The 17,117-nt window shown below is 40.2% G+C and overlaps 3 protein-coding genes across 3 annotated transcripts; 2 read left to right on the forward strand and 1 right to left on the reverse strand.

The window, feature by feature from the left end:
* Positions 1 to 631: 631 nt before the first annotated feature.
* Positions 632 to 5,837, forward strand: LOC141642000 (phosphatidylinositol 4-phosphate 5-kinase 4-like). The gene is made up of 8 exons (XM_074450657.1): positions 632 to 2,393; positions 2,818 to 2,985; positions 3,070 to 3,235; positions 3,592 to 3,708; positions 3,787 to 3,980; positions 4,423 to 4,553; positions 4,719 to 4,797; positions 5,237 to 5,837. Exons 1-8 carry the CDS (start codon positions 1,225 to 1,227, stop codon positions 5,520 to 5,522), a joined length of 2,310 nt encoding a protein of 769 aa, XP_074306758.1. The 5' UTR covers positions 632 to 1,224; the 3' UTR covers positions 5,523 to 5,837.
* Positions 5,838 to 6,484: 647 nt separating this feature from the next.
* On the forward strand, positions 6,485 to 11,133 carry LOC141627051 (uncharacterized). Its single transcript, XM_074440553.1, has 3 exons — positions 6,485 to 7,898; positions 9,448 to 9,937; positions 11,127 to 11,133. The coding sequence occupies exons 1-3, from the start codon at positions 6,485 to 6,487 to the stop codon at positions 11,131 to 11,133; spliced, it is 1,911 nt and encodes a 636-aa protein (XP_074296654.1).
* Positions 11,134 to 14,311: 3,178 nt separating this feature from the next.
* Positions 14,312 to 15,187, reverse strand: LOC141627063 (uncharacterized). Its single transcript, XM_074440558.1, has one exon. It carries the CDS (start codon positions 15,185 to 15,187, stop codon positions 14,312 to 14,314), a length of 876 nt encoding a protein of 291 aa, XP_074296659.1.
* Positions 15,188 to 17,117: the final 1,930 nt, after the last annotated feature.

A 17,117-nucleotide genomic window follows, 5' to 3' on the forward strand; every position in this document is an offset into this window, starting at 1 on the left:
CTTGTGCTTCTAGCACTACTTGCTTGCATGCCTAACAAACTCCCTGATCAGCCTAATAATGCTGTATTTTCTGCTTAATAATATTTGATTTTTGGCATAAATGAGCCGCAATGGCAGTATAATACTCCCTCCATTCAACTCCAAATACAACCTCTCATATTTTGACGTTATTTAAGTTCGAAGAGAATATTCGATACTATTCATTTGTTTTGATAAATACAATTAGAATATTAACTTTTATATTTTTTTTATAACGTAAAATTGAAGATATTGACGTTAATATAAGACTGTCGCCCAAGTGCCTTATTGACATACATTCTCATATGAATGTTGTTTGAGCATACAATTTTTGAATTTTGAATCACTCCATGCTTTGTAGTTGTGAGTTACTAGTATTAATTAGCTATTATCTTGCTCATTGTTAGAAACTATATTTACAAAATGAGATAATGTTACTATCTAGGTACATGGCATCAAAACTCGGTACTATATACTGGCCAATGGCCACCCTCTCACGTATAATATGTAGCGTTCTTTAAAATAATTAAAGACAACTGAGAGGACACGATATATAAACATCAAGGATTTGAACTCGTTATTTGCTAATTTGAATTTCATTTTATTTTTTAAAGGGTTATCATACATTATATCCTTAAACGATCTAACGAGAACAATTTCAAGTTTATTTAAATGAAGCTATTGTCCTACAACACAACGGTATGTCGTATGTGTGTCCAAGACAATGAAACCAAGTATAGCTCGCAGTCGGTCTAATTAATTAACTCTTGCTCGTAAATTAGCAGAAATTCTCATCACTTTTCTTCCTGAACATTATAATAATTAATCAATCTCTTGTTTGTAGGGAATTCAAGCTCTAAAAATGGCAAATTATATATTACTAAGTGTCCGTTCATTTCTTACTTGTTTCTAGGGAAGATCTCTTCTTCATGTCTTTTGTAGATTAGCATTTTCCTCCGCCTTTTACGAGTTTCATTTCGCATGAAAAATTTTCCTTTCTCTTGTTTCTCCTACATCCAACCAGAAAAAACATAACTAAAATTTTTCAACAAAAATACTCGTAATCATAATAAGGTTGATTCGACGTGATTGGATGCTTGTTAAGGTTCGTTGCTCCAAAAATTTAATCAGTTGCAATGCGCAAAATTGAAGGCTTGATGATTTCTTGATGGTAATAGCATGAGGAGCAGAGACCTGTCCTGAGGAATGGCAAAAGCATGGGAAGCGACATTCCGAAAAACACAAGCTGCGGCCAAGAAACGGGCCCACAGCATATTCGGGTCAATGTCGATTGCCCACTTGAACGACGATTTTGAACAGGAGGTGGAAGGAAGCACCCACCAAAGAAGTGAGAGTGTGATTGCATCATCGACAGAACCGAGTCAAGTAGAGAAGTTCCTTCCGAATGGAGATTATTATATGGGACAATGGTTTGAGAATTGCCCACATGGTCATGGAAAGTATTTATGGACAGATGGGTGTATGTATGTAGGAGAATGGTTTAGAGGGCAAGCGATAGGGAAAGGTCGGTTTAGTTGGCCTTCTGGGGCGATCTATGAGGGCGAGTTTAAAAGCGGGTATATGGATGGAAAAGGGATTTATACTTCTCAAAATGGGGAGATTTATAGAGGATTTTGGGTGATGAATATGAAACATGGACACGGGTTTATAAGTTATGAGAACGGAGATTCTTATGAAGGCGATTGGAAACACGGGTTGCAAGATGGGCAAGGGAAGTATAAATGGAGTAATGGGAATTACTATTGTGGTGAGTGGAGGAGTGGGGTGTTTTCAGGGCCCGGAACGATGGTGTGGGCCAATGGGGCCCGTTTTGAGGGGAACTGGAAGGGTTCGTCTCCAGACGGGGAAGGTATTTATAAGTTTGATGACGGAAATTATTACGAGGGAAATTGGAGTTTAGAACCGAAAGAAATGAGTTGCATGTATAATTGTAATGAAATGTCTGGAGTAGTTCCTGATTGGGATCCTACGGACTTGTATAGTGATATTTCGAGTGGGTGTAAAGTATGTTCAACTGAAAAGATAACTCTTTTTCCGTCACAGAAGATTCTGGCGACGTGGAAGTCATCCAAAGGCGCGGCCAGGCCTGGCCGGATGTCAGTCGACTCAGGAATACCGGCTGGTGGTGGTGCAACCATGTGGGATTCTGAAAGTGACAGGAATCATCGGAATTCTGTTGGTGGGCGAGATGTGGATTTCGATGGTTTAAATCTTGAGAATTACTCTACTAAGACCGCGCCGGCTACTCCTGGGAGACCGCTTCGTATACCAAAAGTAGGGAGGAAACAAGGGGAGATTATTACTAAAGGTCACAAAAACTATGAGCTTATGCTTAATCTGCAATTGGGTATCAGGTAAGGCTGTTTACATTCGACCTCCTTACAGTGTCTCATGCTTATTATTCAAGCAAATTCTCATTATAGACAGGCAGTGGCGGAGCCAGAATTTAATGTCAGCGGGGGCGAAAGGGTAATTTTATAAGGAGACCTCGAATTTTTTTTAAAATTTTCAAACAACAGCACCCCCCCCCCCCCCAATGTAGACGGAGATATCCGTCTTTAGTTATAGGCGAGGCTAATTAGCTTCGCTTACTTGTAGGCACTGGCTTACTATAATCACTCCTGTATGCATCAAATTATAATGCAAAAAAAATAATTAGTACAAATTTTCAAAACGTTCAGATGTCAACTGGCTTAGCCGAGAGTGTTTGAGAAAATGACATTTTCGGAGAAACAGAACAATATCTTCTTAAAATGGGTTAGCTATGGTACTGTGCAGGCACGCGGTAGGAAGACCGGCTCCCCCAACATCACTAGACTTAAAATCATCAGCATTTGATCCTAAAGAAAAAGTATGGACAAAATTTCCGTCAGAAGGATCGAAGTATACTCCTCCACACAGCTCCTGTGAGTTCAAATGGAAAGACTATTGCCCTTTAGTATTCAGGTCAGTTTCCGGGCTATAATTAGCTTTGCTTACTTGACATGCAAGTTCCGGCAAAACTGACATCTTCTGAGGTTTTATTACTAGAGCATTGAGGAAACTGTTCAAGGTGGATGCAGCTGATTATATGTTGTCGATTTGTGGGAATGACGCTCTTAGGGAGTTGTCCTCTCCTGGCAAAAGCGGCAGCTTCTTTTATTTGAGTAGTGATGATCGTTACATGATCAAGACGATGAAGAAGGCCGAAGTCAAAGTATTGTTTCTTCTCTTTTCACTACCCTTAAACGATCTATCTGACTATCTGATCTCGTCCATCACGACCTATCTCTATCGTTTTGCATAATTGTAGACGATGTTAGACCCAGTGGCGTAGCCTCATATATGGTTGTGGGGTCTCAAGACCCCACAGCTTTTCGACAATTGACGCTTTTTTATCATTAAAATTTGTCCGTTTTAAAAAGTTTATGTCTTTAAGACCTCGTAATAAGAAATGATTAACAATTACATTAGAATAGACCCCACAGGTAAAAGATTCTGCCTCCGCCAGTGGTTAGACCAATGCATTTCATACTACAAAACGTGCTAAGTTGCAGCATGTTGTCTGGTTAGGTACTTCTGAGGATGCTATCAGCATACTACAGCCACGTACGAGCATTCGATCATACCCTCGTCACCAAATTCTTCGGCCTGCATTGTGTAAAACTGACAGGTCCGATCCAAAAGAAAGTAAGATGACAAACCTGCTCTGTTTCCTATAATCGTTCTTCTTGTTACAATATAATGATGTTTTCGAGTTGAAATTAGGTGCGGTTTATTATAATGGGAAACCTCTTTTGCACCGACTACACCATTCATAGACGTTTCGACTTGAAAGGTTCTTCACTTGGTCGTTCCACCGATAAACCCGAGGAAGAATTAGATGCAAGTACCATTCTCAAAGATCTTGATCTCAACTTCATTTTTAAATTGCATAAGTCATGGTTCCAAGACTTTTGCAGGTAACTCTTTGCTTCCTATTTTTATCCTTTTTCTATTCAGTATGTTTTAACCAACCGAGCCAACTCATATGGACGACCCCACATATTTCAGCTTGCCTATTTGTTTCTTTAAAAATTTCTCTTAAGACAATAATGACAACTGTGTAATGTGTTACCATGTTTTAACCAACTGAGCCAACTCATATGATGATTTTCACATATTTCAGCTTACAGACTCATTTCTGTAAAGATTTCTCTTAGACAACAATGACAACCGTGTTACCAATGTTTTAACCAACTGAGCCAACCCATATGGTCGATTCTTGCATATTTCACTATAATAAGGGCATTGTTTCACAACTCAAAACATAAAAATGCAAGCTTGCTTTCGCCTCATAACATCGTCGACTTAGTACGCTTCGTGTGCATGATAAGAAGATTTAAATATGGTTGGTTTACACAGGCAAGTGGATCGAGATTGCGAGTTTTTGGAACAAGAAAGAATCATGGATTATAGCATGCTTGTAGGCATTCATTTTAGGGAAGCATCAAAAGCAGGGGACTTAATTCCTTCTGGAGCTCGTACTCCAATTGGTTTGTTCTTGCTATTTTTGTAACTACTTTGTCGTCCTAATCATTTATTTACCTTTAATTAAAGTATGTCACTCGGAAAAGAAAAAAAAATGGTAATTAAATGATTGAGACTGAAAGAGTACTTTCATTAATGTGACTGTTACTGAACTAAACTTTTGTTGTTAGGCGATGACTCAGAAAGTGAACAAAGTGGGCCTCGTTTATCGAGAGTAGATATGGATCAACTTTTAATCGACCCTGCATGGTGAGCATCTTTATGTCTTTAAACTCGGGCCTTTAGTTATTGTACCTATTTGACTTTGATGGTCGATCATATCATAAACGGTGAAATATGTTGGTCAAAGTCGACATTTTTTTGTGAAAAAGTCGAATCGGACTAGACCTGTACTCGGGCCGGGCTCTCCTGGTCAGACTTGGGCCAGGCCGGGAGGGAGGGGCGGGCTTGGTTAGGATGTGCTTGACCCAAGCCAGGGCCCAAGGCGGACCGGGGCTGGAATTTTAGACCCTATGCCAAGGCCGGGCCGGGCCGGGCCAAGTTGCATAAAATAACGGGCCAAGGCGGGTTGGGCTGTTCGGCCTGTGTTGATGGCCAGCTCTAAATGGGACAATATAAACGAAATGGAGAGAGTAATACTCTTTTGGTTTGTAGATTCAATAGATTGTGTGTTTCCATTTTTGTTCAGGTGGGCTAGTGTTAGATTAGGTATAAACATGCCGGCTCGAGTCGAAAGAGCCATTAGAACAATGGAAGGTGAATTTCCAGCAATGGAGCCAATCGGAGAATTTTATGATGTTGTTATGTTCTTTGGCATCATCGACATTCTTCAAGACTACGATATTAGTAAAAAGCTTGAGCATGCTTACAAGGCCATGCAATACGATGCGACCTCAATATCGGCCGTTGATCCAAAACTATACTCGAAAAGATTTCGTGATTTCATCTTCAAAATCTTTGTTGAAGATTACTAGAAAAAGAAGGTGATCGACAAGCTACTTCATTCATTCGAGTGCAAAGAAGCCGTTGATTATGGCTTTAGAGGTCAACAATCGAGTGTTAAGAACCAAGATTGGATACTCCCTTCCTTCATCCTGATCATTTGTTAATCTTGTTTTTCTTCGATTGTCGATTAATTTTGGGATCTTCCTTACATACACATCAAATTATGTTAGTTGTATAAAGGAATAGAAGATTGATAACAAAACAATTGAAGAATATAAAAATGCCATGTACGGAGTACTTCGTAATTGGTATATGTATACAATTTTGTAGGTCTAATATGCTCATATGGATAGCCTTCATCATTTGTATAGATCTTATTTCGAAAAGTTGCTTTCTTTTGGTAAATACCGATTCAATATTAGTCTGCGATCAATAACAAAATGACCCGACCACATATCGGTGTTGGTGGCTTTGGAAATGGCGTAATAATATAGTGTTTGGGCGTGAGTCAGAGAATCCAACGAATCCTAAAGTCTTCCTTCTTCAACAGTTTGATGCTACGAAAAAAGCCTTCGAACGTTTCGATATCTTCATACCTAACTTTCAACCGGTGAAGTTTACATTCGCGGGCTCCCACCTCCACATAATTGGATTTTACTAAATACAGATGGTGCGTCGTATTAGGCTGCCCCTCGCTCCAACGGCTAGTTCCTCATCACCAAAGGCAACATCTTATCTTTGCCTTAGTTGTAAATATAGCTGTTAGCATATCTTTACCTTATTTGTAAATATAGCTGTTAGCAATATTTCCTTCCGCATATTCATTAGCCAGATTGTATTATATATACTCTAGTATTCTTTATGATTAAACAACGTGATTAATAAACATCAATATATTAGACTCAATCCTTCTAACATGGTATCAGCAGATGCTTAGGTTTTACTAATTTTACAAAACAATTAAAAACTCCTTCTGCCGTCATCCTCAATAATGGCGAACACCGAAATCGAAAACCCGAACACCGATAACTCCCTCATCGATCCTAATCGACCTCCGATTGTTCCTTATCAATATGCTGAAAATCCCGGTCTTAAGATTACACAAACTGAATTTACAGGGGATAACTATGATGAATGGGCTCAAGATTTCTCTCTTGCTCTTCTCGTCAAGGGCAAGAGTGGCTACATCGACGGAACCATTTCGCAACCCGCCATTACCGACGCTGCTTTCAAAACGTGGCAGTCACAAAACGCTCTTGTGACGGCCTGGATTCGACTAACGATTAGTCCATCTCTCAAGAAGTCGATTTCCAAGAGACCTGAGGCGCGGCAGGTATGGCTCGATATTCGATCTCGATTTTCTCAACAAAACGATGCTCGTATATATCGTTTGCAGGCAGATTTAATTGCTTGTCGCCAAGGCCCGACGGAATCCATAATGACATATTATGGTCGACTTATTACTATTTGGGACGAACTTATTGAGGCTGATCCCGTAGAGTCATGTCCTTGCAATCCGTGCACCTGTACTTGGGTGACAATTTTGGATGCTCGACGCGAACGAAGAAAGGTTCGTGATTTTCTCATGGGACTCGACGATCGTTTTGACAGTGCTAGGTCTCAATTGCTTGGTATAAATCCTCTTCCTCCTCTTAATTTTATCTATAATAGGCTTCTTCAAGAGGAAAGTATGCGTGCTTTAAATGTTTCGAAAACTGAAACCCGTCCCGACCCCATGGCGTTTGCCACTCGGCTGTCCACTGCTTCACGTTCCCCTTCATTGGGCCGTGATTCCCGTACTCCAAAACCTGACACTGATGACCCTAATAGACCCTATTGTATTGCTTGCCTTCGTTATGGTCATCTTTATCCCGTCTGTTTTCGTGTCACTGGCAAATTTCCTGATTGGTGGGGTGAAAGACCGAGGGATCGAATTATTATAAATGAGAAAGACTTGAGTCGTACCGTAATTCCCGATGTTCAAGGCCGAGCCAAGTGGGCTCAGCTTAGGAAATCCACGGCTACCTCGACACCACGAGCCCACATGGTGTCGGGTCAAGCCATGGAACCCGGCTCCTCATCCACCCCTTCCCTGGACAAAATAGACTTCAATAGTCTTAATCCCACCGAGCTCGACGAAATCACTCAACTATGGCAAGCTCGCAAAAATCAGCCCGTGGATCGTCTTAATGGTAATGTACTCTCTACTTTCTCTTGGATTATCGATATCGGGGCATCCCATCATATGTCGGGATGCCGGAATTTATTTAGTAATTTACGTGTCATTAATCCTTTATCAGTTGGGTTACCCAATGGCGATAAGACAAAAGCCACACATATGGGTGATATTCAATTTTCTCCTCGTTTAATTCTTCGTAATGTTTATTTTGCGGAAAACCTTAATTGTAATTTAATATCCGTCTCAAGCCTCCTTCTCGATCACTCTCTCACCATACAATTTTCTCATAAACTTTGCATTATACAGGACCGTTCCTCGAAGATGGTGATTGGTGCGGGTGAGCAAGTCGATGGGCTATATTTTTTAACGGGGGTTCCGAAAAGCATTCCACGAGCTCACTCAGTCGGAATCACGAATAATCACGAGATTTGGCATCGGAGGTTGGGGCATCCCTCTACTTCTGTTTTACGTTTTATTCCAAGTTTGAATAATATTTCTAAAACTTCGTCTTTAAATTCTCATTGTGATGTTTGCCTTCGGGCTAAACAAACTCGCGAACAATTTTCGTTAAGTTCTAGTATTGCGGACAATTTATTTGATTTGATACATTGCGACTTATGGGGCCCATACTCGGCTAATGCTTCATGTGGTTCACAATATTTTTTAACCATAGTTGACGATTTTTCCCGGTCCACCTGGGTTTATTTACTTAATAAAAAAAGTGACACACGAAAATTTCTATTAAAATTTCTTTGCTATGATTGAACGTCAGTTTAATAAGAAAATAAAAACTTTACGTAGCGATAATGGCTCTGAATTCACATATTTAAACGATTTTTTTCAAGAAAATGGCATTTTTTTTCAAACCTCCCAAGTTGACACTCCTCAACAAAATGGGAGAGTCGAACGGAAACACCGTCATATTTTAAACGTTGCTCGCGCTCTTCTTTTTCAAGCAAGTTTACCTATTTTTTTTGGGGGGGAATGCATCCTAACCGCCGTTTACCTTATCAACCGCACCCCATCAACCTTACTTAATGGCAAAACCCCATACGAACTCATTTTCCAAAAACCACCACCCATAAACCATTTTCGAACCTTTGGTTGTCTTTGCTACGCCCGAAATATAAATCGTTCCCGCGATAAGTTCGCCCCCCGAAGCAAGAAATGCATTTTTGTAGGCTACCCATTTGGCAAAAAGGGGTGGCGTGTTTACGATATTGACACCGGCACTTTCTTTTCATCACGAGATGTTATTTTTGTCGAGACCGAGTTCCCATACCAAGCTCTCACTATCAACGACCCCCGTCCTGACCCCTCGACTCTTGAGGACACTACACTTCCTCTCGATCCCCTCATGCTCGAGTCACACTCCACTGAACCTATCGCCACCACCACCGCTTCCTCGTCTCGATCGACCGAGCCCTCCACATCTCCATCGACTCAACACCACTCAGACCCACAACCGCTCCTAACCACACCGAACACTACCTCAACTGAGCCCACGACTCAGACCTCCCCGTCCGACCCTCCCCCCACGACCTCCACGGCTGCCACCACCACACCGTCTGACCCCACCCCAACCGACCCCGTCACCATGGGTAAAGGTCACCGCCTTAAAATTCCGAGTTCTCGCTTGGCTGGCTTTGTTCAACCCCCACGTCACCCATCGACCCATGCCATCATCGCATCAACATCATCTTCAGGTACACGATATCCTTTATCTCATTTTATCAATTATGACAAATTTTCGGCTCCTCACAAATGTTTTCTAGCGGCCGTGACTAAAAATCACGAGCCTAGCAACTTTCGTGACGCTATGCAGGTTAAAGAATGGCAAGACGCTATGCAACACAAAATCGCCGCACTTGAACGAAATCAAACATGGACACTTGAGGACTTACCACCCAATAAGAAAGCTATTGGTTCAAAATGGGTCTATAAAATCAAGTACAATGATGATGGATCCATAGAACGGTATAAGGCTCGACTCGTAATCATGGGTAATCGACAAGTGGAGGGTATCGACTATAATGAAACATTTGCCCCGACCGTTAAAATGGTGACCATCCGAGCTCTTCTCGCCATTGCTGCTATTAAAAATTGGGAGCTCCATCAGATGGACGTGCACAACGCATTCCTCCATGGCGACCTTACCGAAGAAGTTTACATGAAGCCACCTCCCGGTTTCTCCTCGACGACCAATGGAAAAGTTTGCCGGCTCCGAAAGTCATTATATGGTCTACGACAAGCTCCGAGATGTTGGTATGCAAAACTCGCCTCCGCTTTAAAATCCTATGGATTTACTCACTGCCCATATGACCACTCTTTGTTTTCTCTTATCAAGCCCAACACCGAAATACACGTATTGGTTTACGTTGACGACCTTGTTCTTTGTGGGAATAACTCCTCCGACATCTCTAAATTCAAAAACTATTTGAGTAAGTGCTTTCACATGAAGGACTTGGGCCGACTAAAATATTTTTTGGGGCTTGAAATTGCACAAAATAAAACCGGGTTATTTATCTCTCAAAGAAAATAAGCCCTCGACATCCTCGAAGAAACGGGTTTACTCGGTTGCAAACCCGCCGCCGTCCCGATGGACCCAAACCATCAATTAACCCTCTCGACCTCTCCTCCTATTAAAGACCCACAACCATACCGTCGCTTAGTCGGCCGTCTCGTTTACCTCACAATAACCCGACCCGAACTCCTCTACTCTGTTCACATACTTGCCCAATTTCTGCAAGCTCCACGACTTGATCACTGGAACGCCGCCCTACAAGTGGTGAAATATATTAAAGGTCGACCTGGCCAAGGTTTATTATACCAACGCACCTCCACATTATCCTTACATGCTTATTGTGACGCCGACTATGACGGTTGTCCTGTGAGCCGTCGTTCCCTATCCGCATACATTGTTTTCCTTGGAGGGTCTCCTATTTCATGGAAAACTAAGAAACAAACAACGGTCTCTAAATCCTCGGCCGAATCCGAATATCGTGCTATGGCTTATTCAGTTTGTGAGCTCAAATGGTTAAAAGGTCTTCTCAAGTTTCTTACCATCAATCATACCGAGCCTATTGTTCTATATTGCGACAATCAATCCGCCTTACATATCGCTCGGAATCCTGTCTTTCATGAGCGGACTAAACATATCGAGATTGATTGTCACTTCGTCCGAGATGAGATACTCAATGGTACTATTCGCCCGGGCTATATCCACACAAAGGCTCAATTGGCCGACATATTCACCAAAGCACTCGGGCGCATACCGTTTGACGATTTGCTCTCCAAGTTGGGCGTCTCATCCCTCCACGCGCCAACTTGAGGGGGGGTATTAGGCTGCCCCTCGCTCCAACGGCTAGTTCCTCATCATCAAAGGCAACATCTTATCTTTGCCTTAGTTGTAAATATAGCTGTTAGCATATCTTTACCTTATTTGTAAATATAGCTGTTAGCAATATTTCCTTCCGCATATTCATTAGCCAGATTGTATTATATATACTCTAGTATTCTTTATGATTAAACAACGTGATTAATAAACATCAATATATTAGACTCAATCCTTCTAACATGGTATCAGCAGATGCTTAGGTTTTACTAATTTTACAAAACAATTAAAAACTCCTTCTGCCGTCATCCTCAATAATGGCGAACACCGAAATCGAAAACCCGAACACCGATAACTCCCTCATCGATCCTAATCGACCTCCGATTGTTCCTTATCAATATGCTGAAAATCCCGGTCTTAAGATTACACAAACTGAATTTACAGGGGATAACTATGATGAATGGGCTCAAGATTTCTCTCTTGCTCTTCTCGTCAAGGGCAAGAGTGGCTACATCGACGGAACCATTTCGCAACCCGCCATTACCGACGCTGCTTTCAAAACGTGGCAGTCACAAAACGCTCTTGTGACGGCCTGGATTCGACTAACGATTAGTCCATCTCTCAAGAAGTCGATTTCCAAGAGACCTGAGGCGCGGCAGGTATGGCTCGATATTCGATCTCGATTTTCTCAACAAAACGATGCTCGTATATATCGTTTGCAGGCAGATTTAATTGCTTGTCGCCAAGGCCCGACGGAATCCATAATGACAACATCTTATCTTTGCCTTAGTTGTAAATATAGCTGTTAGCATATCTTTACCTTATTTGTAAATATAGCTGTTAGCAATATTTCCTTCCGCATATTCATTAGCCAGATTGTATTATATATACTCTAGTATTCTTTGTGATTAAACAACGTGATTAATAAACATCAATATATTAGACTCAATCCTTCTAACACGTCGAAGGGTAATCCTGGTCCAGCAAGAGGAGAAGGAATTTTCCGCGACGAGACCGGCAACTTCATTTCCGCTTTCTACTTTTCGTTTGGTAGTTGTACCTCCATGAAAGCTGAGTTCTTCGCTCTTCTAGCGGATCTAGAGAAGGCGAGATCGATGCGAGTTACGAGGCTCCTTTCATATGGATAATCGTCCGTGTGTTAATATTATTAACGAGAATTAACAACTCGTGAGCAATAGCCTTAAGTTCATCACCAGTTCATCACCAAGCGCGGTCATGACTTGATGAAAGAAGACGGTTGGGTAATCAAGCTTGAGCATATACAGAGGCGAATAGGGCTGCGGATTATTTGGCCAACCAAGGAGTTTATTCGAGTACTATTATTAATTATTTAGATACTCCGAGTCATGGGCTTCGCCCCATCCTTCGGGAGGACATTTTTGGGATCGCTATTCCCCATGTAATAGCTAATAATTAGTTTTCGGGGCTTTGCCCCTTATGCGTACCAAAAAAAAAAAAAAAAAAAAAAAAAAAAAAAAAAAAAAATCGGTGTCATACGACTAACAAAATAACAAGTTTGTTTATAGATTGAACAAATCAATTAAAGGTGATAATATGGAAACTCAATGGTAATGAGAATCCTTCTAGCAATCACCTTCCTAGACTCAATATAATTCCTTTATAATCAATATATATCGGATTTTCTAACATGTGCCCTAATAAGTTAATTATAGAAAATTTGTTAGAAAAACCGGTTGTATATATATACACACACTTTGAACGATGTCATTGAGAATCTCAAACTTAATTTCCCAACTCTTAGAAGTCGGAATGGTAGTCCCCCGAATACCATTAGATGTGGTCCACGAAATACTGGTTTTGTTACCGGCTAAATCGCTCCTACGCTTCAAGTGCGTATGCAAAGCGTGGTACAATCTTATTGACAGCCCCCTCTTCATTAAACTCCATCTTAATAAATCCCTCGAACCCAATTCACGACAAAATCGTGCCCTTATTAGTACGAAAATCTTTCATATCGTAGATGATCTTTATCACCCCCTTAAATGGAGGACCAATTGGCCTAAGGACGTAAGAGACAATGACCATTGCGATGTTGTAGGCACTTGCAATGGATTGGTTTGCTACAAACTTATTGTGTCGAATTATAATACTGCCACGCGTCACGATGATTTTGCGGTTAGGTGCTTTCTTATATGCAGCCCTATAACGCGTCCTTTTAAATTGATCCTTCCTCCTTCGGAGAAAAAATGGGCCCACGGCTGCAGTAGCTTATCCTATAGTTTCTTGTCATATGGTTTTGGTTACGATAGTGAACACGATGATTATAAGATAGTAGTGACTAGTAATGTTTCATCTTCCTAAAGATCTTTTATGGCATAGTCTTATTGCTCGTTCCAAGGACAGACATAATCGTTTACTTGTTGGTTTCGGGGGTCTGACATGGTATGATCAACGAACCAATCGTTGGTTGGCGCAGTGGTAGCATGGGGCTGCGCTTGGTAGGGAGGTCTGCGGATCGATCCCTCACAACTGCGATTGGGAGGGGTTTAAATACCGTAATCCTTGGACACGCCCCAAAATCCGGATTAGTCGGCCCAATGTGGTTCGGATTACCGGATGGTTTAGACCAAAAAAAAACATGGTATGATCAACGAGATACCGCAAAGATACCCTTCTATTTGAAGGATTATCAACTGCCAATGTATACATCATTCATGCTTTGTATTGCCAGCCTCGTTAAGATTCCCGGGTAGTACTCCTTAACCAAATTGTAAGGATCGGAATTAAAACGTAGCGAGTTTAATGTCGTTTTTCATCTCCTACCGTATTGGTTTTTAGAACTTGTAATACGGAGTCCTCCGTAGTCCCTATATATTTCAATATTTCGTTCAAATACTACTGAAAATATTGAATCTTCGGTGCCATATTTAATTTTAGTACGGTCTGAAAATTTCCGAGACGGATCCCTGCTATGTAATTGTCGTCAAGGGAACCTGACTCAATCGTATACGGGCCATTGAGTCACATCTCCGTATATAAATACCTCTTGGTAGATAGAATGAAATTGAACCTAGCAATTGTAGTTTTGTAGGTCTAATATGGTCATATGGATAGTCTTCATCATTTGTATAGATCTTATTTCGAAAATTTGCTTTCTTTTGGTATAAAATGAGGTAAGTATAAGTGTATAACACATAATATAAAGAGGACATAAATTCGAGTTTGAAACTTCTCTATATCATTATATTCAACTCAACCTATTGGCTAAAACTTTGTCACTAGTATGTTCTTTTTTTTTTTTTTTGAAAAAACCCGGAAGGGTATTACTTCATAGATAAACGATCACGTGCAATACAATCACTAATATGTTGAGGCACATTCTCATCCCATCGCCTACAGCCACTGAGCCAAGGGTCGATATGTGCTAAGCTATGAGCGACACTATTAAAATTCCTACGAGTAAAAGAAAACACACACGACTCAAAATGAGTACAAACATCAAAAATCTCTTCATAAATCATAAAAATGTTACTTCGCCCTTGTCTTCGCTTTTGTAAATCCTGGATGACAGTAATGCAATCACCTTCCACCACAATGCGCCTCATACCTCTTCGTTGTGCTTCCCGAACCCCAGCAAGAATGGCCAGTGCTTCCGCTTCCGCCGGTTCACGCTCTATAGTCTCTTGCTCCGTCAAAGCCCACACCAAATAACCTTCCCCATCCCGACAAACTGCTCCCACTCCCGTCCCAACACCACCCACAACCCCTGCGTCGACGTTTATTTTAAACTCCCCACCCACGGGTTTCACCCAGCCTCCCTCTCTTGCACCGCCTGAGCTCCCATTCCCGCCACTACTCTCCTCCTCCACCCCCTGTTCTTCTAGCATTTCTCGCAAAAGCCCTCGGATCCTCCTTACCACCACCTCAGGATTAACCGTCTTGCCCTCAAAAACCCACTTATTTCGCGCCCCCCAAATAGCCCAACACCCCGTCATAAAGGTTAAACATTCTCTCACACTCCACTCCCTCCACTCTTCTTCCACCCACTCCCTCACCCGCTCAAACCCATCTCCCTTCTTTACCTCCAACCCGACCCCATCCCAAACCCATCCCACCCACCCATATTCGCGAATAAGATGAAAGCTAGACTCCTCGGAACTGTTGCATATAGGGCAAAGAGTATCCGTCCCATTTCTCATCCGTGTAGCAATGTTAGTTCGCGTAGCAATAGCATTGAGACACAGCTGCCAAAAAAAGATACAAATCAGGCGAATTTCTTATCTTTAATTTAATTGTATTCAAATCATGTCTTGGACCTTGGGTGCATACATAAATATACATGTCTCGTGCTGAATTTGCTAAAACATTTTTGAGAAATTTTACCTATTTAATAAATTGTACCGCTCTCTTTAATATATGGAAACATCGATAAGAAGTATAGATTACCTAATTAACTCCAATAAAGGAGCATGAAAAAAATTAATTTATCGACTAATTTTCAAAAATATAAATTACTAGATTTAATGCCCGTGCGATGCACGGGCCACTAAGTAATTTCTGATGTGGAAATGGTATAATTTTAGTATTCACGCCATTTTTTATGGCGGTAGTAAACAAAACTAATTAACTTAAACTAAACTAAATTATTAAAGGTAGATGAACTGAACGAAGCTGAAATTAATTGAATTGAACTGAATCGAGCATAAAATAATGATAATGACGAATGACAATGGTGGTTATAATGATAGTAAAGATATAGAGTATAACTATAATTGAGTTGAGTTAAATTTTATGGAGCTGAGCTAAATTGAGCGGGATAAAACTGAGTAAACGGAGTTGAGTAAAACTAAAATGAACGAAATAAGGTTGAAATTAAACTAGAAAAAATATGGTCAAGCAGTTCGTATTTCTAGTACGCTTAGATAATCCTCCAACTCTCATCTCATAAGAAAAACGATCCGAAAATTATACGGGGTATGGGATATATTTTCTTGGGGATGATCTATTTGAAGTAGTGCTGTCTTTACATAGTCCCTTGGACATAATCTCCGGTGTAATATTGTTTGAAACTACTACGAAATCAGGTTATTCAAACAACACCAATAACGTCACTCCTACATTATATATTTATTGTATTTGTAATTTTTTTGAACGATTTTTTTGAACGATATGTGATGATTGGGTTGGTAATCAATAACTTGGCCGTATGAGATTGAACAACCAAAATCTAACTAAGCAAATACTAAATTTCTAAAATTAATCTTGAATAATATATTCATAAGAATATACTCCGTATATAGTGAGTTTTGGTTGATGTGAGGCACTCCTTACAATATAGTCTAGTTTATATAAACAAATCTTAATTAGTATTGGGGTAAGGGAGTTATTACATCAAGAAAAATTCTAAATACTATATTATCGTGTACGCTAAAGACTGTATTTATCATTTCCCTTTAATTTTTACTTAGATTATCTTTAATTTGTTAATTGTGAAAAATATCGTCATCCAATTTTCTTATTGATTGAGGAGTACGATGATATGGTATACTAAATAATTTCTCGATGAACTTCTACTTTGTTTGATTCTCATTAAAAATGGCGGCCATCATATAATGAGTAATTAATTGAATAAAAAGGAAAATACATATCACTTTCGCAAAATACTTTCTAGAGATATTGATTCTTCCAACATTAAAAGTACATAAATATAAAAATTGGTTTACAATAGTTTTTTCACACCAACAATGACGTACAATAACCCATCTACTAACCGACAATTCCTCATAAGGTTATTAAATTACGGGTAATTATGAGTAAAACTATATTATCCATTATCATAAATAATCTACAAAATATTATATTTACGTATTACATATAGAGTTAGAATTGGAAACCAACTACTCCATCTGATCTCTCCATGCATAGTTTATATATACAATATAATGATCAACCTCTTTTTCTTTATGCGATGTATACAAAACTTTTAATAGGCACTTGTCCACGACATATACTCCCTTCTTTCCAATTATTTAATCAAAGGCGAAGCAAATAATTGGGACGAAATCAAAAGCGAAACAACTAATTGGAACAAAGGGAGTATATAATTGAAAGTGCATAGTGTGGATCGCT

Source organism: Silene latifolia, chromosome 2, assembly GCF_048544455.1.
Source record: "Silene latifolia isolate original U9 population chromosome 2, ASM4854445v1, whole genome shotgun sequence".
Classification (NCBI taxonomy): domain Eukaryota; kingdom Viridiplantae; phylum Streptophyta; class Magnoliopsida; order Caryophyllales; family Caryophyllaceae; genus Silene; species Silene latifolia.

Excerpts from the sequence above, each read along its gene's own strand:
- LOC141642000 (XM_074450657.1), top strand. The coding sequence starts at position 1,225 with ATGGCAAAAGCATGGGAAGCGACATTCCGAAAAACACAAGCTGCGGCC. Across the intron at positions 2,394-2,817 it reads AATCTGCAATTGGGTATCAG|GCACGCGGTAGGAAGACCGG; the intron begins GTAAGGCTGTTT and ends GGTACTGTGCAG. Across the intron at positions 2,986-3,069 it reads TATTGCCCTTTAGTATTCAG|AGCATTGAGGAAACTGTTCA; the intron begins GTCAGTTTCCGG and ends TTTTATTACTAG.
- LOC141627051 (XM_074440553.1), top strand. The coding sequence starts at position 6,485 with ATGGCGAACACCGAAATCGAAAACCCGAACACCGATAACTCCCTCATC. Across the intron at positions 7,899-9,447 it reads TTTTGCGGAAAACCTTAATT|CGGCCGTGACTAAAAATCAC; the intron begins GTAATTTAATAT and ends AATGTTTTCTAG.
- LOC141627063 (XM_074440558.1), bottom strand. The coding sequence starts at position 15,187 with ATGAGAAATGGGACGGATACTCTTTGCCCTATATGCAACAGTTCCGAG.